The following is a 27,880-nucleotide window of genomic DNA, read 5'->3' on the forward strand; positions in this document are numbered from 1 at the left end:
TCTGTAACGCCCCCGCAGTGTTCCAGGAGTTGTCAATGACACCTCCCGGACCTGCTGGGGATTTTCGTGGTGGTTTACCTAGATGATATTCTAATTTTCTCTTCCAACATGTGTGAACATCGAAAACGTGTGTGAGGTCTTGCATAGACTAAGGGAGAATAACCTTTATGCAAAACTAGAGAAATGCACTTTTGAGGTTTTTTCTGTTCAATTCTTGGGGTTTAATATTTCCAGCAAGGGTCTAGAAATGGATCCAGGCAAGGTGAGAGCAGTCCTGGATTGGACCCAACCCCTTTCGTTACGTGCAACCCAAAGGTTTCTTGGTTTTGCTAATTATTATCGCCAATTTATTAAGAATTTTTCACTCATTGTTGCCCCCATTACCAATCTGACTAAGAAAGGAGCTGACCCCAGTATATGGCCTCCTGAAGCTGTACAAGCTTTTGATCTTCTTAAAAAAGTATTCAGCTCAGCCCCTATCCTACGTCACCCTGACACTGCGCTACCTTTTATTTTAGAGGTTGACGCCTCTGAGGTGGGAGCGTGGGCAATCCTTTCTCAAAGGCACCCGACTACCAACAAAGTGCATCCCTGTGCTTTCTTTTCCAGGAAGTTTTCATCTGCTGAGGTGAATTATGACATAGGTAACAGGGAGTTGTTGGCAGTCAAGTGGGCCTTTGAGGAATGGCGGCACCTCCTTGAGGGTGCAAAACATGTTGTGACGGTCTATACAGACCATAAGAATTTATTGTACATTGAGTCTGCTAAACGCCTAAATCCAAGACAAGCTAGGTGGGTTCTGTTTTTCACACGGTTTAATTTTTCTTTGACATTCAGGCCTTGTTCTAAGAACATCAAGGCGGATGCACTCTCTAGGAGTTTCGAATCCATTTCTCCTGACACTAGTGAGTGTACTCCCATCATCCCCAGGGAAATGATTTTAGCCACCTTGGAATCTGATCTTTCTTCTTTATTGCTTCCTTTACAATCATCTGCTCCTAATGATACTCCTTCTGGGAGATGGTTTGTACCTCAGGGGTTAAGAGAACAAGTACTGAGAGAGGTTCATGATTCTAAAATGGCAGGGCATCCAGGCATTGCTAAAAAGGTGTCCCTGTTATCCCGTCATGTTTGGTGGCCTTCATTCAAACAAGATAGTAAGGCCTTTGTAAATTCATGTCCAATCTGCCAAAGGTCAAAATCCTCTCGGAAGTCTTCCCAGAGTTTGCTGATTTCCTTACCAATTCCAGAAAGACCTTGGACCCATCTTTCGATGGACTTTATTGTTGATTTGCCTCCTTCACAGGGGAGAACTGTGATCTGGGTGGTGGTTGATAGGTTTAGCAAGATGAGCCATTTTGTACCCCTTCCACACCTACCTTCTGCTAAATCCTTGGCTGATCTGTTTGTTACTCGCATCTTTAAGTTACATGGTTTTCCTGAAAATATTGTTTCTGATAGGGGATTCAGTTTGTCTCTAAGTTTTGGCGTGCTTTCTGTTCTTTGGTTGGGGTTGAATTATCCTTTTCCTCTGCCTATCACCCCCAAACCAATGGCCAAACTGAAAGGGTAAACCAGTCCATTGAGCAATACCTCAGGTGTTATGTGTCAGACAACCAGTCCACATGGGCTGAACTGTTACCCTGGGCAGAATTTGCATACAATAATGCTACCCATTCCTCCTCGGTAGAGTCCCCTTTCTTCGTGGTTAATGGGTTGCACCCCAAAGCATTCTCATTTTCCGGTTCTGGCTCCCTTGTTCCCTCTGCTAATTCTTGTGTTGAACGTTTTTCTAAGGTTTGGTCTCAAGTGCATGAGTCTCTGTCTGCAGCTACATCAGCTCAAAAGAAAGCTGCTGACAGATCTCGTAGAGAGGCACCCCAGTATAAAGTGGGGGATTTGGTCTGGTTATCTACCAAGAATATCAAGTTTTATGGTGCCCTATCTCAAACTGGGTCCTAAATTCATTGGTCCACATTCCATCACTGCAATTATCAACCCTTCTTGTGTTCGTCTTAAGTTGCCTGTTAATTTTAAGATTTCAGACTCATTTCACGTTTCTTTGTTAAAACCTACTAACAATGTCCGTTTTGTTTCTGTTCCTCCCCCAGTGTTAGTTGAAGGTCAGCCTGAATTTGAGATCCAGGAGTTTCTAGATTCCCGCCTTGTGCGTGGTAAGTTGCAGTATCTTACCAGGTGGAAGGGCTTTGGCCCTGAGGAGAACTCCTGGGTCTCAGTTGATGACATCAGGGCTGATCGCCTCAGGAAGCAGTTCCATCAAAAATTTCCTGGGAAGCCTGGGGGTCCAGTGGCCCCCCCTAGAGAGGGGGGTAATGTAACAATACCTGTGCGGCGGGGTCGCTCGCCGCGCCGTCGGCGGGGACGCCCGCCGTGTGGTCAGTCCCGAGCAGCCATCTTAGGCGGCTACAGCGTGTTCGTGTCGGATCTCTAGGGCGCGCGTGCCTCCTTCTTATTTAAAGGCGCAGGCGTGCAGGCGCGCCAGCGCGAAAAGGCGCGAATTTCAAACATATAAATAGCTGCCCAGCATAGCAATGGTTGCCCTTGATAGAATCTTGATTCTGTGGTTCCTGAAGCCTTGTGCTGTCTGTTCCTGTGTAACTTTAGTCTGTTAACCTGGTTTTGATCCTTGCCTGTTCCTGACAATTCTGATATCCGAATCCTGACTTCTGCCTGCATCTCGACTACTCTTTCTGCCTGACCCCATCTGTTTGATTACCCGGTTTTGACCCTTGCCTGCCTGACAATTCTTTTTATTTAACAATTCTTTATTTTTCTCCTTTTTAAAAAAGAAAAATTAGGGAGGGGGAATGGGGTACAAAAGAAAAAAAGTAGGGAAGGGGGAGAGAAGTATGGTTCCAATTCACCTTGTGTACATTAAATACAGTTGTGACATAAAGCAACAAGTTCCTCCTTAAATCAGAAACAAGGTCTATGAAGACAGAGCAAAACAGAAAAAACAGAAAAGGGAGTAAATAACTAAAAGGTCACATAATTTATCTATTATTGTTCCCCTATTAAGATTCGGAAAAAAAAAATTTATCGTCTTCATGAATTCTACCCAGGGATGCCATATTATCCAATATTTATCACTTTGATTATGACTAAGACAAGTAATTTCCTCCATTTGTCTTACTTCTTCTACCTTATATAGCCACTCTTTACTCGTTGGAGCTTCTATCGACTTCCACTTTATTGGAATTAAAGCTTTAGCAGACTGTAATAAATGAAGGGTAAGTGGATCTTTTAATGTTGTACTCCTATCATGTTTCATGTTCAACAAGATTGTCTGGGGCATATCTATTTGTATGTCTTGTTGTGTAACCTCATTAATTATCTGGAGGACCTCTTTCCAGTATGCCTGAATAACTGGACAGGTTATCCACAAATGTGTGTGATTTACCTCCGATATATTACATCTCCAGCATATATCAGTATTATTAGGATATAGTCTTTTCATCTTCCTTGGCGTATAATGCCATTGTGTTAGCAATTTATATGCCACTTCTCTAGTTCTGGCGGCTTTTGATGTCAGAAATATGGATTTAAGAATGTCTTTCCACATGATATCAGTTATCTCTATGTTTAATTCTTCTGCCCATTCCTGACGTTGAGAATCTGGGCCTACTGATAAGGTTTCTACTAAAAGTTTATATAGTTTGGAGAGGGGTTTAGCGAAGACCCTTGAAGAAGAGAGTAAGGTTTCCCACTCTGTTTCAGTTTTTGCCAATCAGTAGATACTTTTGACTTGAGATACACATACAATTGATTATATCCCCATATGTCTCTGGGATGTTGATTCCATCTTTTTTGTATCTCAGCTAAAGAGATTATATTTCCATTTTTAATAAAGTCTTTTAAAGTAGTCTCCCTACTGCCCATCTTCCCCCATCTAGTAAATGACCTTTTTTCCAAACTTGGAGGAAAATCAGGATTGAACATTAAAGGCTGTAAAATGCAAGGGTTGTGTGTTAGTTCTAATCTAATCTTATTTTTATGCCACACTCCTAGCGTGGCATAAATGCCACTAAAGGGTGATGCAATGCTGCTTTAGGGATATATTCCTTCTCTATCCATAAATTATTAGTTAAGGGGAAGCCTGTCGTAAAATGTTCCAACCTAATCCAGGCTTTTTGTGGATTAACTGAGGACCAATCTAATATCCTGACTAGGTGTGTTGCAACATAGTATAGGTATGAATTGGGTAATTGACGCTATTAATATAGTGTGTTTTAACCTTGGTTTCTTCTTCCCCCAGATGAATCTAGAAACCATGGATTTGATCGATTTGAAAAAGGATATTGGAATCACTATCGGTGAATGAAATATAAAAGTTTAGGCATAAAAACCATCTTGATAGCCTGGATTTTGCCAAACCATGACAGTCTAAGTTTGTCCCAACCGTCTATCAATTTTTGAAGAGATATCAGCAATGGAAGATAATTATCTTGGTACAATTTACCTAAGTCTGCACTTATTTTAATGCCCAGGTTTTTAATATTTGGCTCAGTCCATTTAAAGGGGAAATTAGATTTCAGATATTGTGTTCTAGCATGTGGTATGTTTATATTCAAAATCTCTGATTTATTTTAATTTACCTTAAAGTTAGAAAGTTCCCCAAAATTTTTCATAAGAGCCATGACCTTAGGAAGCGATGTAATTGGCTTCGTAAGATATAGTAGTAGGTCATCAGCAAATGAAATACACTTGTACTCCTTACCCTTTATAGTAATGCCAGATATATAAGGATCTTTTCTAATATGAGAGAGCAATATTTCCATAACCAAGATAAATAAAATAGGAGACAAAGGACATCCTTGTCTCGTCCCATTGCAGATTTGTACTGTAGGGGACAATGTCCCATTAATTCTAATTCAAGCTGTGGGTCTCTCGTAAAGAGCCATTATTCTATTTATCATTGCTGGGCCAAAGCCGAAACTATGTAAGGTTTGTTCAAGAAAAGTCCAGGACACCCTGTCGAACGCTTTTTCAGCATCCGTAGTAAGAATAATTGAAGGTACCCTGTTCCCTTGGGCAGATATCGGTCTATAACTTGGGCATAGTTGTGGATCCTTGTCCGGTTTAGGGATTAAAGTAATGTGCGCCTCCTGTGCTTGAGGATAAAAATTATTACTATCACCAATACTATTGTAATAGCAAAGGAGTTGTGGACTTAATTCTTTTTTGAAAGTTTTGTAGAAGGAAGCAATATGACCATCTGGTCCTGGACTTTTCCCTGCTGGTAAAGAGTCTATACACATTCAATTTCTTTCTGTTCAAACGGGGCATCTAACTCCTCACCAGAGTCTCCAGATAATTTGTGTATGCCTGCTTTCTCAATAAAGTCCTTCAGTATGTGTGATATCTTTTTCTGTGGAGATGGACCTTTTAAACGATATAGTGTTTGATAATATTCACAAAAGGCCTCCGCTATACCTTTGGTATCATGATGAATTGTGTTTCCTTTGTCTTTTATTGACATGATATGTGTTTGTGGTTGAATATTTTTAATCGTCCTAGCAAAATATTTATTGCATTTATCTCCTAACTCATAGTATTTCTGCTTGGTCCTCATGTAGCTTTTCTGGACTTTTTGGTTTAGTAATGCCTTGAGTTGTAACCTTTTAAATTCTAAAATAATCATTGTTTTATGAGCAATATTTTCTTTATGAGATTGTTCTAATTGTGAAATTTCTTTTAGTAATGCCGCTAATTCCTTTTCTTTTTCCTCACATTTGTCTTTTATTTGCATAGTGAATATAAGGAACCAAAGAGTGGGGGGAAAAGTGAAAAAAGGGAAAGAAAGGGTAAACTTATGCCGCGGAAACCTAGTCAGGGTACAGTCCCTGAGCTGTGATAACTTAACAGCGGCCCAGGTGCAAAGCACCGTATAATTTTGGGTATGTGGTTGGGTGAAACCCGTTAGGATCATAACTAGAGTGGTCACCCCTCCGGTCCCAACCCTCCTGCTATTTAAATATATATAAAAGTGATAATGATGGGGAACAGATATAATGACCTGCCTGGCAATTCTTGGTATCCGCCTGCCTCGACCCACCCTTTTTTGACAATTCCTTTGCCTGCTCCATTTGTACTGTGACCTTCGGCCCAAAAGACTCTGCTAACAGCCGTGCCCCTTTGCCAGCCAGAACATCTCGCCTTGTCCCCTCGTTAAGTCCAAGTGGCACCCAAGTAAGCTGAGGGCTCCTCCCAAAGCCCAACGGTGGTCACACAACTGGTGAAGCCGAGCCGAGACCAGGGTACTTGGCATCTGTTCTGGTATTGGGTGCCGGTCGTGACAGCTACCAACTAAAACTACCTGATGGGAATAGAACATCCAAGAGAAAGCCTACATCACACAAAAAGGCACCATATAAATAGGAAAACTGCCTGTTAAGTAAGGAAACATCATAAGAAAAAATGGGGTACAATGCTGTTACAGCAGAACAAACACCTAGCCAGTCCTGGAAATACCAGGTGTAATAAGAGCACACTTACCTACTGTGTCTGCACAGAGACACAGTAGGTAAGTGTCTCTGTGCAGACACAGTAGGTACGTGTGTTGTGTCTGCACAGAGAAATCAGGCTCACAAACCTAAGACCTCAGATGACATCAATACAAGAAGTCAGAGGAACACCGGCACCCAACCAGATAACATGAGTTAGACAGTAGGAATACTCCAGTCAGAGCCCTGGTGGCAGGCTGCTTGTTAGGAGCAGACTTATTGTAAGGAACGGGGTACCATACTGCTTTAGCAGAACAAGCCTCCAACCAACCCTGCAAGCACCCTGTGTAATAAAGGGCAAATATAACCTCTGTCTCTGCACAGAGGACAATAGAAACAACAATAACAAGGAGGCCCAGAGGAGTATCTGCACCTTACCTGATAGTAGTTACTAGTCAGCAGGATGACAAGAGCCCTGATAGCTCAGGCTTGTCAGCAGGAATACTCCAGTCAGGTGGAATACTGCTTGTTGACTCATTATAAGAAAGAAAGGAGGTACCATACTGCTTCAGCAGTGCAAACCTCTAGCCAGTCCTGGAAGTGCCTTATAACATGAGCCAATATAACCTCTGTGTCTGCACAGAGGATGCAGGTTCACCAATACAAAACTTAAAATATTAAACAGCAAAGGGGCCAAAAGGAACACCTGCACCTTACCAGATAGTGACTAGTTAGCAGGATGGAAACTCCAGCCAAAGCCCTGATAGTTCTCAGATGAGGGACATAATTAGCTAATTAGCATACAGACTTTCCAGTGCACTGAGCATTTTAAACACATAGTGGATACTGAAGAATCATACTCACCAGCTCCAGGCTGTTGTAACTAGCCCAAATCCATACCTATGGCCCATTTGCAGAAGTTCTGTAAAGCCTCACGTAACCACACCTGTGTCTCTTACCAAAAGGCACTAGATTGAATCTTGTACATTGCTGGGCATATAGCAGAGGGGCTATTTTAGCACAGGGCTAGGACCATGGGTATGCCCGCACCTGCATTTCTTCCCAATAAACTATAATTTACAGATTATGCCTCTTGGGGCATCAGGTAAATTCTTCTCCATTACCTGGGAATCATCCCTCTGTGTCTACACAGAGGTAAAAAAAAAAAAAAAAACCTGACTTCAATCACCAAAAAAGAGTGAGAAGAGATCCTACCTCCCTGTCCAGTAGGACAAAAAATAACAGTGGTGAGGAGAAAGTCATGTGGTCTTATAGGTCATGATTAATTTTGATTGGCTATGTTATAGGTCCTACCTCCAGGTCTGGGAGGGGCAATACTGCCCATGTGTACTGACATGGAGGGACGCAGAAGAAAAACAAATATGGAGGGTACATGTTCTGGGTCACTTTGGTCACATAACCATGTTGCTAAAATTTTCCTTGCCCACTGGTGGACATTTCATCTCTGAGCGTTATCTGCCTGATGTTAATTTCAGCCCGCAGCTTGCCTAGATCCATATAGGCATAATAATTAGGAGATTGTAAATGCAGTTCAGTAAAATCAAGTCTGGTTCTTCTAATATGTTGATGAATGTTTAATTTTTGTTTGCAATGATTGTACTGTACTATGCTAAACTTTTTAAAATGCTAAAATATTGTGTAAAACAGTAAACTAGAAGCTTTAGATACCAAGAAAGAACAATTAAGCTACAGAACATTACAAATGCAGCCAATGCCTTAATAGCTCTGCACATGATTTTAGGTGTATTACATTTTTGTTGAATCTTTATGGCTTTGGTACAGTTCTCCCTTGGCAATGTGCCCAGAAGTTTGTGGATGGCATATGGATGCTAGAATTCTTCAATTCTGCAACCTTATTACTAAAGTATTCCTATTTTTTTTTACATAGAATCTCAGGAGGTTTATAAACAGGCACGGATGGAGGCTATTTTTTTTTAACTCCTGCTCATTTAAACCAGGCTTTAGTTAAGTTGAAGTAGTGCAGCAATTTACTGGAGTCTGAGATTAAGTAAATATCATGTATGTAGCATGTCATTCCCAATACTTTGACTGGTACATTGGTTTTTGCATCCACTGATTTCAATTTGTCAGTAAAGTCCCAGGTGTGTGATCCAGCTCTCCAAATTTGCTTTGGCCTGAGCATGCTGCAACCGGAGAGGTGTAATCTCTGTAATCAGGGCTGGCAGCTAACCTCATTTGAAATCAATAAATGGGAGCAATATGATATCAACCTGGATGAATGTAAATTCTGAAATCCTTAGGATGAGTCTACTTAGACAGGAATAAAGTTGAAACTATATGATGCTAGAGTACGCTCATTCAAAACTTTCATTATCCCAGCTGCTGAAGTACCCTAGCTTTCAAAATCATGTGCCTGTCACTAGTTTTTTTAATTGATCTGGCATAAATACAATTGCAACTCCCAGAAACACCCTGTATCAACGAGTTAGCAGGCATACCATTGGGCTGTATAGTACACACCAGCTGACAGTTCTATGGAACAACTGCAGGCTTTATGCAAAACAACACAAACGAAAAACAATGTATATTTTATCACCTAACACATGATACTGCATGGGAAATACATCTAATATAGCAACATCTCCATATCTGCCTAAAAATGGTTCCGTGGGAGGATTTTGAGACCTTTTCCTGCAATATTTTTACATATTAGATAAATATAATAATCAAATAAGCATATATTGCATATTACCTGCAATTTGTTAAATACCTTATAGCCAAACAGAAAAATCCAATTCTTTTTTTCTTTTTAATTTTTTTTTATATTGTTGACATATACCGGTACTAGCAGCCAGGCAATTTATATCATTATCAGGAAATGGCAGACTTTTACTTAAATGCCATGTCAGGACCTGTCTTTTAAAATGTCTAGCCCATAACTATGTTACTGTTAGAACCTAAGGTCAATATTATATCCTGGCTCACAATATCAGAGGAAGAGACTGTAAGAATGGAGGATGGAAAACTATTAATCATCAGAACTGCTTAACCTCTTAATGCAAGTGACAGATATCAAGGGGAAAGCTGATGCCAACATCTTGTAAAACTCCTGAAAGAGAATTACAGCTACAATAGAGCCGCCCACAAACTGAACAACTTTCACTCTGATGCAAATTAATGCGATGAAGCAACAACAACAAATGAGACATTTGACACTGTTAAATTAATTAAATTGTGATAAATTACTCAAGCCCTCGTTTAAATTTGGCATAATCTCTTTTATTCAATAAGTGTCCTAGAAACATCTCTCTTTGAAACACACATACACACACACACAATTGCAGAAAAAGCAGAAGCACACTAGGATTTTCTTCAAAAAGATAAAGTGTTTATTTCATCAATGTTTCGGCCCTCGCATGGGGTCTTTATCAAGATACAGTGGCGTATAGATATGCAAAAGGTGCTGAATAATATATGTTAAAATCTCACAATATTCGTTTAAACCACAAGGAGAACATTAGATATTGTAGCTCCTCGTGGTTTAAACGAATATTGTTCCTTTTCCCCTTTTTTGGATAAGAGATAACAGGCTCAGGTTTAACTTAAATATCAATAAGATTCAGTATTAAACATTTTCTGCATATAGTTCATTACCATTTTTGTTTTTATATTTAACATAAAGAATCTTTTTTAAGGGAATTTTTATGAGATTTTAACATATATTATTCAGCACCTTTTGCATATCTATATATATTATAACCTTTTAGCACATAGTGTATTATATATTTTGTCTTTCAGATTGCATCGGGTATGAAATCTAGCCACACTAAAGAAAATGTTGTTCACTAATTGACTATTTCGTCCACCTGCATAGTGGGTGTGTTTGGGCGGTGGGTGTTAGCTGGATGAGTCTTTAAAAAGCTTTCACTTGTGCATGTATCTTGATAAAGGCCCCATGCGAGGGTCGAAATGTTGATGAAATAATCACTATCTTTTTGAAGAAAATCCTGGTGTGCTTCAGCTTTTTCTGCAATTGGATATTTGATTTCTGAATTGCACCCAGGTATGTAACTTTTGAAGTGTGTGCTAAAGCCTTTCACAGTGTATGTATATATATACACTGTATATGTATATATATATATATATATATATATATATATATATATATATATATATATTTATATATATATATATATATATATATATATATATATATATATAACACGATGGATCAGCACACACTGTAATTTTGCGAAGCAATAGTGTTTATTTCATACAAAACACATTTTAATTAAAATGTGTTTTGTATGAAATAAACACTATTGCTTCGCAAAATTACAGTGTGTGCTGATCCATCGTGTTATATACATGCCTACCTTTGATCGTGCACTACTGGAAACATCGGTTTGAGTGCTGGTACTGTGGGACTCCATATATATATATATATATATATATATATATATATATATATATATATATATATATATATATATTTTTTTTTTTTTTGTTTATGCCATAGTAAAGTAGGCACTCATCAAAACAATAATAATATGCCTGAGTACCAGGTTATACTTCACCAAGCACATCCACATCCAGTACTGACAGGACTTGTGATCAACATGAAAAGTTTTTTATCAGTGCAAAATCAATATTTTTAGTCCTTTCTTGTGACCGAAATGTTGAATTTTGCACTAGTTAAGAACTTTTCATGTTGATTAAAAATCCCTGTGAGTATATGGATATATAGTGATCTCGAGCTTTTAAAGGGGAAAAAAGTCAAATATTTTGCGACTGAAGCTGCTAAAAATCCAAAAATACTCCAGATAAAACCTTGTTGAAATTATGTACAAGTCAATGGTAAATAGTCCCTTTAACAATTGTTTTTTTACCTTCAAGATTCTTAATATTTTCTGTCTGTTTGCCCTGGTTTTCGTTTAATAATCTGATAAATTAGAGTTTTCAGGGCATCGATTTAATAAAGTTAAAGGGATACTGTCATGGGAAAAATTTTTTTTTTCAAAATGAATCATGCCCCTGGTCATGTGACTTGTGCCTGCACTTTAGGAGAGAAATGCTTTCTGGCAGGCTGCTGTTTTTCCTTCTCAATTTAACTGAATGTGTCTCAGTGGGACATGGGTTTTTACTATTGAGTGTTGTTCTTAGATCTAACAGGCAGCTGTTATCTTGTGTTAGGGAGCTGTTATCTGGTTACCTTCCCATTGTTCTTTTGTTTGGCTGCTGGGGGGGGGGGGGAAGGGAGGGGGGTGATATCACTCCAACTTGCAGTAAAGAGTGATTGAAGTTTATCAGAGCACAAGTCACATGACTTGGGGCAGCTGGGAAATTTACAATATGTCTAGCCCCATGTCAGATTTCAAAATTGAATATAAAAAAATCTGTTTTCTCTTTTGAGAAATGGATTTCAGTGCAGGATTCTGCTGGAACAGCACTATTAACTGATTCATTTTGAAAAAAAATTTTTTTTCCCATGACCCTTTAAGTTTTTGGAGTGACAATTTGCATGATTTGAATTGGCACTTGATTTTGTCACTACTTTTTGTCGCACCGATTTTTTCAACGTTTTATTGGTAAATTAAGTGGATTCAGGTTTGGGACCCCCTATGTCTTCTAAAAAATCATACAAACATTCAGTTTGGGCACTGGTAAGCCTGTACTAAATATTGTTCTAGTGCTCAAAAATGTATGATTTGAAAAAGGTTGAGAGAGCGCGCCCTATAGAGGGATAAAATACCATAAGTAAGAAGCAGAAAAATAGAAAGGTTTAAGAGGAGATGAGAGAAGAATAATCGGGTGCGGATGGTTTGAAAAGATGGTGGCTTTTAAAGGGACAGAGGCGATGGCCATGAGCATACAGTGAGACGTGAAGAAATGCAGTGAGATGTAAAGGAATGCAAGGCTTTGCATGTTAGCAGGAGAATATTGTATGTTATCCTTTGCTCGACAGGGGATGAACAGGCCCCCTATAGGCAAGATCAGGTCCATTCTAACAACAGAGTTTCAAATTGATTGCAGGGGAGAGAGATGGGAGTTCAGTTGACTAGATGGTAGAATGTGGCAATAGGCTAAGGATAATGACACGGATGTGTTTTTAGCAGTTACTTGCAAAATAAAGTGGTGTATCTTTAGTTAAATTACAAAGACAGTTGTAGTGGGTAATGGTAGTGGCATTCATATGATTTGAAAAAGAAACAAGACTGGCTAGATGAAAAAGAAATGTTTGTCAGTTAACACTTAAAGAGTAGAACAGATAGGCAGATAAGAGGATAAAAGCACACAAGAAAATAAGAGTAAAGGTGGCCATAGACGTAACAATTGCGATCTTTCTTGGAAAAGATCTATCCAAGAAAGATTGTTTGTTTCAACACACACGTGTAGAGCTGAATCGTCAGATATACAGGTAGATATATGAGAAGAAACAATAGAATTCTACCTGTATCTGATGATTCAGCACTAACAATGGGCGATGTTTGGGTCCCTTCAAAGGCACCCGATCAAAATTTTCCGTCCAGCCCGATCGACGAGCCGACCGATATCCAAGTCTTCTGCCGATATCGGTCGGCTCTTTTTCCACCATACACGCAACGAATATCGGACGAAAATTTGTTTCGTACGATATTATCTGTGCGCCTATGGTCACCTTTAGAGTCACCATTGTATCTGAACATATTCAGTGCAGATGGAGGGCTGACATTAACAGGATGACGAGGCAAAGCTGGAGCAGAGATTCAAGGCCACTGGATCTGAGGGGGGTAAGCGAGCAAGAATGTTGGGAGGGGCTATATACAGTATATACAGTTAGGTCCATAAATACAGACAGACAACTTTTTTTCTAATTTTGGTTCTGTACATAACCACAATGAATTGTAAATGAAAAAACTCTGCAGACTTTCAGCTTTAATTCAGTGGGTTTAACAAAAAGATTGCACAAAAATGTGAGAAACTAAAGCCTTTTTTTTTAACACAATCACAATTTCAGGGGCTCAAAAGTTATTAGACAAATTAAAAAACTGAAAACAAAATGTTATTTCTAATACTTGCTTGAAAACCCTTTGCAGGCAATGACAGCCTGAAGTCTTGAACTCACGGACATCACCAGATTCTGGGTTTTCTCCTTTTTAATGCTCTGCCAGGCCTTTCCTGCAGCGGCTTTCAGTTGATGTTTGCCTTTCTGTCCAAAGTTTAGTCTTCAACAAGTGAAATGCAGCTCAATTGGGTTCAGATCAGGTGACTTACCATTCAAGAATATTCCACTTCTTTGCGTTAATAAACTCCTTGAAGGGGACAACGAACCGACTGCTACTGGAACCTTTGGATTTCGTCTCACCAACAATGCCTAGTATTCCGGATCCGGGGAACTTGCACAAAGAAACACCAACGAGTGGATCAGAATAACAAGTTCCGTTTATTATAGTCCAAACATAGGCTTATATAGGGTATAAGCAAAGACATCCTAATATAGTGACGTATTTGCAAAGTATATGTCTTGTAATAGGTTCAGCATTCAGGATTGGAAAGAGAGAAATAACAGACAAATATGTGCATGTGTATTAGCTAAGATATTTTGGCTAAGGCAAGCTGATAACATTGTTTATGGTACATGATGCTGCTTTTGCAAGGTTGTCTAAGAAGAGACAGTACAGGGTCGTACAGAAAAACAAGTACAGAGGTCTGCAAGGATTGGCACGTAGGCATGTCAACCCTTCACTCCTGGGTTGCTTTGACTGTATGTTTTGGGTCATTATGAAACTCATCCCAATCAATTTGACTGCATTTAGCTGGATTTGAGCAGACAGTGTCTCTGAACACCTCAGAATTAATTTGGCTGCTTCTGTCTTGTGTCACTTTATAGATAAACACTAGTGTCCCAGTGCCACTGGCAGCCATGCATGCCCAAGCCATCACACTGCCTCCACCATGTTTTATAGATGATGTGGTATGCTTTGGATCATGAGCTGTTCAAGGCCTTCTCCATACTTTTTTCTTGCCATCATTCTGGTAGAGTTTGATCTTGGTTTCATCTGTCCAAAGAATGTTTTTCCAGAACGGTGCTGGCTTTTTTTAGATGTTTTTTTTAGCAAAGTCCAATCTAGCCTTTCTATGCTTGCCTTTCTTTGAATATGAGTGGCTTGCACCTTGCAGTGCACCCTCTGTATTTACTTTCATGCAGTCTTCTCTTTATGGTAGACTTAGATATCGAGACACCTACCTCATGGAGTGTGTTGTTCACTTGTTTGGCTGTTGTGAAGGGGTTTCTCTTCACCATGGAAATGATTCTACGATCATCCACCATTTTTGTCTTCCGTGGACGTCCAGGTCTTTTTGCGTTGCCGAGTTCACCAGTGCTTTTTTTCTTTCACAGGATGTACCAAACTGTACATTTTGCCACTCCTAATATTGTAGCAATTTCTCAAATGGGATTTTTCTGTTTTTCTAGCTTGTTTCGCATGTTGTCTGTTCAGCAAAATCTTCCACATACAAGCACCCCCCCCCCCTCAAATCAACCTCAGGGCTTTTATCTGCTTCATAGATAATGACATTACAAAGGAATTACCCACACCTGCCCATGAAATAGCCTTTAGGTCAATTGTCCAATTGCTTTTGAACCCCTGGTCCAATTACTTTTGAGCCCCAGAAATGAAGTGATTGTGTTAAAAAAGGCTTTAGTTCCTCACATTTTTATGCAATCTTTTTGTTCAACCCACTGAATTAAAGCTGAAAGTCTGCAGTTCAGCTGCATCTGAGTTGTTTCATTTAAAATTCATTGTGGTAATGTACAGAACCAAAATTAGAAAAAAAATGTCTGTTCAAATATTTAACCTAACTGTAGACCTGTTTTCTCGTTGCTATAACATAGTTTATTTCTGTTAACTTGACTTATACATTGTAATTCAGTTTTCTACAAAAATAAGACATGAAAACTTGATTTAGGAACTGTAGATAAGCCAAGAGAGTATCACTGTATAAATTGTACATAGCACAATTACAGTATGTTAGGTAAGAGATTGCCCATGGATGCCCTCATGCATTGCTGTATTTTTCTCTGGACCTCCTGTTTGAATCACTATAGAACACCCCATTACTTGCATTTCCAGGACATTAGCTAATGCACTGACTACTGCCAATGGGAAGGGGGTTTTTCATGGCAGCCCAGGTGGACAGGGGATATCGTAAACACTTGCACCTGAGGAAGGATCACCTCGATCGGAAACATGTAGTGCTGTGCCATTTAATAAAAGATTACGTGTTTGAGCAACAAAGGTTCTCCAGAGTGCTATAATTTAGATTTATGGACAGGGGATATTCACATTTGGTGCTGTTACACAAATCCCAAATAACTGTGCCATCTCCCCACATGATTCAACACTATTGCCGTGATATCATATAAAAGTGTTTTACAGACTGCATTTGCTATAATGATTTCATAAAATATATATCTATATTTGAGAAGGTGTATTTGAATATTTTCTTTAGAATTACATTTTACCTTGTAAGCAAAATTCAGTATAGACTGTGCCTGTCCTGTAATGCCAAACACTACAGAGACATGTAGCTGTTTGCTGTGATGAGCTCCAAAATCAAAGTCTGCAAGAATGTTAAAAGCATTAAAAGCATAACACCTAACCTTTCATTCTTTCATCAGAAAAGAATAAACTGATTTTGGGGACTAGGGAATATTTATGGGTAACCTGGAGAGCAATTTCTTTGTCTGCCTTTATTTAGGACTTAGCTTGGTGGGGGGGGGGGGATCTTTTTTGCAAAACAAGGGTTGATCCATTCTAGTAAATCCATGGCAACAAATAAAAGGTTGGAAATCCAAATGTTCCAGTGATTCTTTTTTCAGTGTTGAGTAAATTTAGCCCTGCATGATGAGAAACATTTTTCCTAGCAGAACCTTAATGATTGCTACATTTGCTAGATTTAATGATTGCTTAGGGATAACAACATAATACACCCAGTGTATCTTTTTTTACTGAACCGATGATTTAATATTCTGTAGGTACATCCATTACAAACAAGAGATCATTACAACTGATGGACTCCATTCTACCTTCTCACATCTAGTCAAGGTGCATACAGCTCTTTCACGCTGGTGAAGAAATATCTTCTATAACTTTCAATAAAAACAGACTGAATTAAATTGCAGTTGATTCCCTGGGAAACACTTAACATAACAGCATTCATTATGTTTTCATTCTTTTTCTAAAAAGGGAAGAAAATATACTATATATTACTTGTTTGATTGCTGCATGTTGTTTATGCAAATTGTATCCTGAAAAAACACTATAAAAGATGAACATATGAATGCTAGGGAATTACAGTGAGCTAGGAAAATCTAAGCTTCAAAATCTATTGGTGAAGTTATAAAATTACACCTTTTAAAGAAATAACAAAAAAAGCCTGAAAAAGTTATCTTATATATTTAGTGCCTTTAAAGCTGCAAAATACTGTAATTAATCATTATTGGGTAAGTACATGAGCGATTTTGAAAACTGACTACTGACTTGAAAACAGTGGCTAAGATTGGTTATCTATTTCCATGTACATGAAATTTGTTTGGAGTCATTATTGGATTAAATAACCATGGCAGGGTGGTTGAATTTGCACTTCTAGGGGGTTATTTACTAAACTCTGGTCAGGCTTTTTGAAGCAAAACTCGATTTTCTGGTTTCTTTTTTTAAACTTACATTTTTTGAGATTTTTTAAGGCCCGATGTGTAATGCCCGAAGGCGCAGTTGAAGTAAGGACCAAAGAGAAGGCAACAATCCAAGTTCGCGGTACAGAAAAGGGTTTATCAAAGAATGGTCGTAAAACAGGCAGAATGGTCAAGACAGGCAGTACAGATTCAAAGTCGATAACAGGCAAGGTTCAAACACGGATAAGCAAAACAGAATATATCGCACCCAGGAACTATATGAAATAGACCTATAATTGGGCAAGGTCAGGATGGAAATGAGGGTCTTTATAGTCCAGTCTATTGGCGCCAAAATTGACGCGCTGGCGTCAGACGCAGACGCCAGCGTCCCCACGCTGACGCCTTGACGCCGGCGCCCGATTCTGACGCCGGCGTCCGTTCCGTCGCCGGCGACCAATCACAGGGCAAGAAGGAGATGATGCAGGATGATTGCGACCACCCGGAGCCATGTGCAGGGAAGAGGAATCGCCATTTTGGACGCCATCTTGGAGCAGGTCAGTAGACTCCATTACAGTACCCCCTTCCTTAGGGGGGGCCTCAGGACCACCGGGACCAGGACGGGAAGGAAACTGCCTATGAAACCTGCGAACAAGGATGGGGGCATGGACATCCGACTTTTTCACCCAAGAGCATTCCTCGGGACCGAAACCCTTCCATTCGACAAGGTACTGGAGAGCGCCCCTGGAAAAACGAGAGTCCAGAATCCTGCTGACTTCAAATTCTAAATGGTCATCGATAACAACAGGAGCTGTGGAAGAAGAAGAGGGGGAAGACACTGCAGGTTTAAGGAGAGACACATGGAAGGCATTAGGGATCCGCATCTCGGGAGGAAGAAGAAGACGAACTGCCACAGGGTTGATGACCTCGATGATGGGAAAGGGACCGATGAATTTGGGGCCAAGCTTAGGAGTGGGAATCTTGAGGCGAATATTCCGTGTAGACAACCAGACCTTGTCACCAGGAGCATAGGGTGGGGCGGCAATTCTCTTCCTGTCGGCAAACTTCTTTTGAGAGGATGAACTCTTTTCCAGATTAGCAGTGGTGGCCTGCCAGATGGCCAGCATATGAGCGGCTTGATCATTAGCAGCAGGAACATTTGTGAGTAAGAGATCCTGAGGGAATGCCAATGGGTTCCGGCCATACACACAGAAGAAAGGAGATTTCTGGGAAGAAGAATGTAAAGAATTGTTATGGGCAAACTCCGCCCAGGGAAGAAGGTCCGACCAGTCGTCTTGACACAAAGACACATGGCAACGAAGAAATTGCTCCAAGGCCTGGTTAACACGTTCAGCGGCACCATTGGACTGGGGATGATAAGAAGAAGAAAATTGAAGAGAGATATTTAAAGCATTACACAGTGACCTCCAAAATTTAGACACAAATTGGGGACCACGGTCGGACACAATTTCTGCTGGGAAGCCATGGAGGCGAAAAATATGTTTAATAAACAGTTCTGAAAGTTCAGGAGCAGAAGGCAGTTTGCGGAGAGGAGTGAAATGAGCCATCTTACTGAATCTGTCGATAACAACCCAAATGACAGTGTGGCCGGAGGAAATGGGCAAATCGACAATAAAGTCCATGGCGAGGTGAGTCCAGGGTCGAGATGGGATGGGCAGTGGAAGAAGAAAACCCTTGGGAGGAGAATGTCCGGATTTGGATACAGCACACGTGGAACATGAGGAGACAAAATCTTTAACGTCCTTTCTTAAGGTTGGCCACCATACTAGACGAGATAAGAGCTCGGTCGTCTTCTGAATTCCAGGATGTCCGGCCTGTTTGGAACTATGAGACTGAGACAAAATAGCAAGACGAAATTCTGGAGGGACAAAAGCAACACCAAGAGGAGTTTCCGCAGGAGCAGAATCTTGAGCGGACAACAATTGGGAGGCACAGGAAGGGAACAAGGCAGCAATAATCTTGATGGAGGGTACCACAGGTTCAGGTTCCTCGGACACAGAATCTTCGGGAATAAAGCTTCTGGATAAGGCATCGGCCTTCCTGTTTCTGGAGCCAGGACGAAAGGTAATGACAAAATTAAAACGGGAAAAGAAAAGTGCCCACCTGGCTTGCCGGGGATTCAGGCGTTTGAGGGTTTGGATGAACTCAAGATTCTTATGGTCGGTAAAAATCGTCACAGGAACCGAAGAACCCTCCAGTAAGTGTCTCCATTCCTCCAAGGCTAATTTGATGGCAAGTAGTTCACGATTCCCCACATCATAGTTCTGTTCTGGGGCAGAAAATTTTTTAGAAAAGAACGCACAAGGATGGAGTTTACCGTCAGAAATGGATCTCTGTGATAAAACTGCTCCAGCTCCGACATCAGAGGCGTCGACTTCCATGAAGAAGGGATGTAGAGGTTCTGGGTGCCGAAGAATTGGAGCGGAAGAAAAGGCCTCTTTGAGGGACTTGAAGGATTCCAGGGCTTGAGAAGACCAGTGTTGAGGTTTGCCCCCCTTACGAATCAGGGCCAGAATTGGAGAAAGTCTGGAAGAAAAATTTTTTATAAACTGTCTGTAATAATTGGCAAAGCCGACAAACCTCTGAATGGCTTTGACACTAGTAGGAAGAGGCCAGTCCAGGATTGCAGACACCTTGGCAGGATCCATCTTGAAACCTAGAGGAGAAATGATATAGCCAAGGAAAGGAATAGACGAGACTTCAAAAGTGCATTTCTCCAATTTAGCAAAGAGATTGTTCTTCCTTAGTCTGGAGAGGACTTCACGTACTTGGGCACGATGTTCCAGAAGATCTTTAGAAAAAACAAGAATGTCATCCAGATAAACGACCACACATAGACCCAACAAATCTCGAAAAATATCATTAACAAACTCCTGGAAGACCGCAGGAGCATTACAGAGACCAAAGGGCATGACCAAATACTCATAATGTCCATCACGGGTATTAAAGGCGGTCTTCCACTCGTCCCCTTCACGGATCCGGATAAGATTGTATGCCCCCCGAAGATCCAGCTTTGTAAAGATATTGGCACCCCTAAGTTGATCAAACAGTTCAGAAATAAGAGGAAGAGGGTACCTGTTTTTAACTGTGATCTTGTTGAGTCCTCTGTAGTCGATGCAGGGCCGCAAACTACCATCCTTTTTCTCAACAAAGAAGAAACCTGCACCGGCAGGGGAGGTGGAAGGACGGATGAATCCTCTCTGAAGATTCTCCTGGATGTATAACTTCATAGCAGAAGTTTCCGAAGGAGAGAGTGGGTAGGTGCGGCCCCTGGGGGGCATAGAGCCGGATAGAAGTTCCACTGGGCAATCGTAAGGCCGATGGGGAGGAAGAATCTCAGCAGAAGACTTGTTAAACACATCGGCAAATGCTTGGTATACAGAGGGAAGAGAAGAATTAGAGGACACAGAGGAAATTTTGACAACCGGAACAGTGGGTAGGCAGTTCTGTAAACAAAAAGGACTCCATCTGGAAACTTGCAATGTGGACCAGTCAATGACTGGATTATGTGCACATAACCATGGCAGTCCCAGGACAACCGGAGTGGAAGGGCAATCAATGAGGAGGAAGGATAATCTCTCCAAATGCAAGGTGCCCACCTTAAAAGAAAGTTCCTGAGTAGAATGCGAGACGAAGGCAGACGACAGCGGACGATCATCAATCGCCAGGACACGAAGAGGAACTGCCAAGGGTTGGAGAGGGATGGAATGACGTCTTGCAAAGGATCGATCCATGAAGTTTCCTGCAGCACCGGAATCTAGAAAGGCTTGTGAGGAAAACTTTAAAGAGCCAAACTGGATCTGCACCGGAAGAAGGAAACGTAGAGTAGAAGAATGGGGAGAATGACAAATCCCACCCAGGTAAGTCTCCCCGAGCTTACCTAGGCTTTGGCGTTTCCCGGCTTCACTGGACACTCCTGGGCAAAGTGGGCTTTACCCCCACAGTAAAGGCACAGGCCGGCAGCCCTTCTCCGGAGTTTCTCCTGTTCGGACAGGCGGGCCCGCCCAATCTGCATGGGTTCTTCAGCCGGCAAGGAGGAAGAAGCAGAATCCATAGGAGCAGGAGGAAGCTCAGGGGGAACAGGATTGAAAAGCAGGGGTCTCTGGAAGCGGGGGGCCAAAGAAGGTTGGAACCGGGGGTACCTCTTTGTACGCTCTCGGTCGAGTTCAAGCTGGAACTCCCTCTGCCGGGTATCCACCTTCACCGCCAAGGCCACCAGATCCTCCCACCGAGAAGGAATTTCCCGGGAAACGAGGTCATTCTTAATGCGTATAGCCAAGCCGTTGTAAAAGGCCGCGTGGTAACCATCGTTATTCCAGGAGGTCTCTGCCACCAGGGTACGAAATTCAATGGCATACTCGGGAACTGAGCGAGTGCCTTGTTGAAGCTGGAACAGTCGAGCCGAGGCTGCAGTAGTACGACCAGGAGCGTCAAACACCGTCCGGAGTTCTTGGAGAAAGGCCCCGGCGTTGTCGATCAGCGGGTCTCTCTTCTCCCAAAGGGGAGAGACGCCCATTCCAGAGCCTTCCCCTGCAGACGGGAGATGACAAAACCAACCTTGGCTTGCTCGGAAACGAACTGGCCTGGCTGCAGAGTGAATAGAATTTCACATTGGTTAATAAAACCACGACAAGCTTTTGGGTCTCCGCTGAAAAGAGGTGGAGCGGGAACACGAGGTTCAGACACCTGGAGAGGAGCAGGAATGGCAGGAACAGGCACAGCCGCAGGAGCCGCTGGAGACATGGCAGTCAATTTCTCCAGGATAACATCAATTGCCTGGCCAATTTGAGACTGCTGGGCTTCATAGGATTTCATGCGAGAAGCCAATCCCCGAATGGCCCCTCCGACATCGAGGGGTACTTGGGCCTCCTCCGAGGGGTCCATGGCCCAATTATACTGTAATGCCCGAAGGCGCAGTTGAAGTAAGGACCAAAGAGAAGGCAACAATCCAAGTTCGCGGTACAGAAAAGGGTTTATCAAAGAATGGTCGTAAAACAGGCAGAATGGTCAAGACAGGCAGTACAGATTCAAAGTCGATAACAGGCAAGGTTCAAACACGGATAAGCAAAACAGAATATATCGCACCCAGGAACTATATGAAATAGACCTATAATTGGGCAAGGTCAGGATGGAAATGAGGGTCTTTATAGTCCAGTCTATTGGCGCCAAAATTGACGCGCTGGCGTCAGACGCAGACGCCAGCGTCCCCACGCTGACGCCTTGACGCCGGCGCCCGATTCTGACGCCGGCGTCCGTTCCGTCGCCGGCGACCAATCACAGGGCAAGAAGGAGATGATGCAGGATGATTGCGACCACCCGGAGCCATGTGCAGGGAAGAGGAATCGCCATTTTGGACGCCATCTTGGAGCAGGTCAGTAGACTCCATTACACGATGCAGCAAATAGCCAGAATCCGAAAATCCACTATCTCAGACCTGCCAACAAGGTTGTGTATAAGTCAATGGCAGAGGTCCTTATCCTATTTTTAAGTTTCTGTGGTCTGCACTGGAATTAGCTGTAAAATCAAAACTTTTCGGAAATAAAATAAGTGGAGTATCTTTGATCATAGTCTAAGGCAGTGATTTCCAACCAGCTGTGCTAGAATTAGGCCAAAAATCTGGCCTTTTTCTGGCAAAAATCAATTTGGTTTTTTTCTCGACTTTATCAGGTTTTTACCCAAACCAAATACATCTAGCTTTTTTGGTCGTGGATTCTAGTTTGATGTGACTTTTTATATTTAAAAAATCGGAAAAATTTGGATTTTGCTAAATAATCCCCTTTGTGTTGGAATAATAAACCATCACATGCTGTTTATTCTAATTTTGCATTCAATTGTGTGTCCAAAAATAACAAAATTATGTAAATTATGTGCAAAGTATATGAATTTTTACTGCTCTAAAAACAGAATTGTGATTGCTTGAGATGTTTCAGGAATAAGAGATAAAAGCAACAACACAGTGTTTAGATACTGCATTAAGCCCAAGCCCCAAAGTAAAAACAATCTCTTTTTATGAACATTACAGCATCAATCAAAAAAGAGTACCTGCAATGTTGACTATCTTAGGATAGTCAGCATTGTTGCTAAATGCTATACACCAATAAATTAGAATTCCAATTAAATGTGAATCTCACCTCCTTTCATAGTTAAGGCACCTTACGCAACATCCACCAGCCTGTAAAGATTGTATGGGAAAATCTGCTGATATTAGTAGAATACTTCCCTTACCAACCAGCTTGATAGAACATAGATGCAGATATAAAGTATGCAGGATACAGTTATAACATTATTTAAAAAAAAAAAAGCATGAAACCTTCCCTTTTTACATGTGTAGCCCTATGAACTTCGCAAAAGTTTTTAAATCTTAACATACTTTTATATCGTTCACAGCTACACATTTATGCTGTGGTACTCACCTCTCTCTGTGTCATAGAGATAAACAAATTTTTGCCAGTCATATTCATTGAGAAGAGTAAGAATGGCTCCTTTAAGTGGTGGCCGCATCTGAATAACAAACTGGACATCTGCATCTGTCGGGAAGCTTGGGGTGATAAAGGATGTATGGAGGGCTCCACAGAAAGATGTCAAAGTGTTCATAGACATTTGGTCATAGAATCCAAAGATGGCATAGACTCCTCTGGAAAACTGTGAACAAACTGTAGACAAAAAGTCAGACAATTAAAATACAGTATTGAAGTCAAATTACAAATATACTTATAATAATTTTCATATTCAAGAAAATATCAATTTAATCTCTAATCTGCAAGTGAAACATAAACTTGGAGCATGAATTAATGCACCTGATCTTGATTTTTTTAAATGATTGATTTAAACCCAAAATAGTTCCTAATGTCTCCACCAATTAATGTTGTAGTATCATGCACCTGTCACACGTCCTTAAAATCATTCTCCCATTTTACATTCCAGTTTCCTAATGGAATCTTTTGTTCTGTATCATCTCTTTCCTTAACCCCAAATGATTAATCGAGTATAGGTCTGGTATGATTGTTTAGAACCTTGGTTAACAGTTAGATGCCTTCAGGGTCCAGTCTAAACATGTTGAAAAAGGATCACTAAAACTGCCTGAAACTTTGCAAAGGATCAATTAACATTTACTTGCCAGCAAATTTATAGTTTTTAGGGGGTGGTGGTTGTTAAATAGGCAGCTTCTGCCTTAAAGAGGGCTTAGCTGAATTCACTTTTTAGTAGAAGGCCTCACCTCAAACAACTTTACTCTGTATGGTTATTGTCTTAGTTATTATTTTATACAGGAGAGTGGCTGGCATCATAATGTATATAATGCTTTCTAGCCCCAGTGAAACAAACTTACTAAGCAGCAAAAATTCACCAGCAACTGCTTAGCAGGCAGCGCAACACTTCGCCAGGCAAAAATTCACTCAGACAACGTAATTCACTAACATAAAGTTGCGTCCAGGGCACTGAACGCTAGCGAAGTTGCGCTAGTGTTAATTCGGCAAGCAGAAGGAAGTTGCATTACACAAGCCCAGGGAAGCTTAATAAAAGAAAATAGAGTTGTTATAATGCCCTACACATGAGCCCAGTGTATAGTTTATGTGCCATATGTTAGGAAATGTAGGGGGAAGTGGGTTACCCCAAAAAATGTTCCTCTCTTTTGCAGTCTATCACTCTGAAAAAAGGAATGGCGCCAGCGTTTTTTAGGACAGTAAAATCGCTATTGCACTTTGCCTGGTCTGAGGTGGCGAAGGCAAGTCTGGCGCAAGAGGTAACGTTCAGTGAAATCCGCATCTTAGTGAATTTGCTCAAATACGTCCCTTCGCCAGAGCATCTGCCGATTGAGTGCAAATGAGCGCCAGCGTCAGTCTCTTTTGCTAGCAAAGTTACGTCTGCACCCGTTAGTAAATCGGCAAAGTTCCAAAATGACGTCACACTGTCGCATTTTTCCCAGCGTTAGTCACTTCGTCCTTTAGTAAATTTATCCCAACAAAATTTACTCAACAAATAACAGCTCCCTTTCAAACTACTTTAAATTTGTTTTTAATTTTCCAGTGACAATGGAAGGAAAATAAACTTTGAACATCACCCAACAATACTTTAAAAAAAAAAAAAAAAGGATAGCGTGCAGCTTTTGACATTCCATAAGTTTAGCTGTGACTGAGCTGTTGATAGGGTCTTTAATAAGTTTCCCTTATTTTTTTTTACTTGTGCACTAGCCACATTTACTTTTTAGATTAAAGGGATTAAGTTGGATTCTTGACATCTTCACCACAAAAGCAAAGACAAATTGTACACACGCGCCAAATGCACATGTGCAGTAGCTGGTTTCAGCTTGGGAAGTAATTGAACAGCTAAACCTTGTCTCTGTGTTTGGCCCCAAGGTCTTTGAATGCTACCAAAGCAATTGGAAGCAAACACTTTCGCATCTATGACTTATCTGATCAGTTCTCTCAAAGCTTTGTCCCAAAAGCAATAAATGTTAAACGTTTTGTTCCAGAGATAGAGAAAGCAAAATGCAATCTAATTAATACAGTCCAATCATGTGGGCAATATGGAGTTGAGAGAACATATTACAAGTTACAGTACGTGGTTAACTAAAGGGCAAGAGATTAAACCATTTTTAGTTTTCCTAAATTTGCAGAAAATGTATTAAAGCATTAGTCAACAACAAAGGTATTTTGCTAATTAATGTAAGGTACAGGTATGGTATCTGTTATCCAGAAAGCCATTATCCGGACAGCTCAGCATTATGGACTCAATGTGTGTGTTAGAGTGCTTTTTTGATGGCATATTTTCAATATGTATTTTTTGACAGATGTGATGTTTACATTACCCTTCTGCATCAAAGCTTCAGCTGTAGTTTCTCAGAGCCCCAAAGAAAAAATAACTTTCCTTTCATTCTGAATTCTATTGTATATACATATAAAATATTTTGCTGTACAAGTGATGGATCAGTCATGTCTAGAGTTTAGCTCCTATACAGTATATAAGGTTATCCATGTTTCTGGCACAGTACCCAAAGGGCACATTTTGGATCTTCTGATTGACCAACTCCCAATGTTTTGTTTTGAGCTGTATTTTTTTAAATTTTGTTTCAATTGTGTTGTTGTATGGTTGCATTATGGCAGCAGTCCAGTCAGTGACAGCTGATGCTCTCTGTGTTCTATCCCTATTTTCAATACATGATGCCCATGGATATTTGATGTGTAAGGTGGAAAGATGACAGTGGTAACACATTTGCAAAAGTAATTTTTGAGACAGCTGGAGCTGTATTAGCTCTTTCTCCTGTATTGTATTGTCCAACTTTGCTTTGCCCAACACTATCCCAACAGCTATGGATAAAAACCCAGGTGTCAGTCACTGAACAAAGGGCCTACAAAATAGAAATATCACTTCAGTTATTTCATTTCAAGCTGACTTTCTTTAGGATAAAACAGTGATACATTTTTTGTTGCAGAACTATTTGGGAAAGTGTAAAACAATCAACTTTATGACCCATGTATTTTGGAGCTGTCGCTGAAATGCATATCTAATACGGTTGCACTATTTATAAAATGCTCTTTAATTCTCATTCTCCCCAGTGATTTGCGTGTCTTTTACCTTGTTATCTATTCCACTCTGACAAATAGCTCAGTTCATTTTCTCATCTTGTAGCACTTACAGCAGGACCAGTTCCTCTGTGGGAGATGCTCTCTCATAAACGACTGCTATTTTTTATCAGTGGGGTCCTGTATAATGAAATTTACGGCAGCATGCAGTTGAGAAGCGAAATGGTTAAACAAATGTCATATTAAAACCTGCCGTTTCCCTATGGACAAAATAGAAATGAAAAGGGGATTTCTTTTTTTATTAAAGGTCTTGAAGGCTAATAAGAAAAGAATAACCAAAATGAAATACGGTAGAGGCAGTTATACTTGGATTCAGATTTACATAAATTGTTTTATGTTCTTTAAACCATTCTAGGAAAAGTGAGTTTCCCATTCATTACTATGATATGAATTAGTGTATAATAAGAATGGGAAGAGGTGTTACATTCCTTTAAGCTATAGTGTTTTTATAGTTTTTTTAGGGTGGTTGAAAAGTTTATTGTTTGTCAACTATATGATAATACATAGACATTAGTGATGGGTGAATTTATTCGGCAGGCGCGAATTTGTGGCGAATTTGTGCGATTCGCCGCCAGCGAATAAATTCGCGAAACGCCCGCGAAAATTCGCGGAAAAAAATCGCCGGCATCAAAATAATTTTTCGCGAATTCGCCCATCACTAATAGACATTTTTTTAATATTTCTGAGTGCCCTGCTTTTCTAGAAATACTTTGCAATTCATGCAATAATAGATGCTGCAATTGTTCTCTTTGCATTGTTTACTCTCTCTTTTTACTCACCCTAAAAGTCTTTAAGAAGGGCATTTTTTAGGACACTGTCCTTGGATGTTTAATTTAGATAACTGGTATTGATGTGCACACTGGCTTTAACAAATATATTTCCATTGAGTTTTTCATGTGGTGTACTGGGATCCTATCATATATTGGATGGTGCTGTTTAAGTTTTATAAAGATGTGTTTGTAATTTTGCTCTTGCCACTTATTAATAAAGTACCATGCTCTTTCAACTCAATTGCCACTTATTAATAAAGTACCATGCACTTTCAACTCAATGAATACTATGCTCTTGCTACTCATTAATAGAGTACCATGATCCTTCCACTCAGTAACACATGCTGTTTCCACTCACTAAACGAGTACCATGTTCATTCATTGCAGTCTTTTATATTTACACTTCCAGCT

The 27,880-nt window shown here is 40.5% G+C and overlaps 1 protein-coding gene across 4 annotated transcripts in view; it reads right to left on the reverse strand.

Moving 5' to 3' along the window:
* The window catches only part of gria3.S (glutamate receptor, ionotropic, AMPA 3 S homeolog), a 227,520-nt gene that overhangs the window by 140,417 nt on the left and 59,223 nt on the right, over window positions 1-27,880 (reverse strand). For all 4 annotated transcript variants that reach the window (XM_041574732.1, XM_041574731.1, XM_041574733.1 and 1 more), the window contains exon 3: window positions 23,532-23,771. In XM_041574732.1, coding sequence (XP_041430666.1) covers window positions 23,532-23,771 — 240 coding nt within the window. The remainder of the gene's footprint in view (window positions 1-23,531; window positions 23,772-27,880) is intronic.

This window comes from Xenopus laevis, chromosome 8S, assembly GCF_017654675.1.
Source record: "Xenopus laevis strain J_2021 chromosome 8S, Xenopus_laevis_v10.1, whole genome shotgun sequence".
NCBI classification, from domain to species: domain Eukaryota; kingdom Metazoa; phylum Chordata; class Amphibia; order Anura; family Pipidae; genus Xenopus; species Xenopus laevis.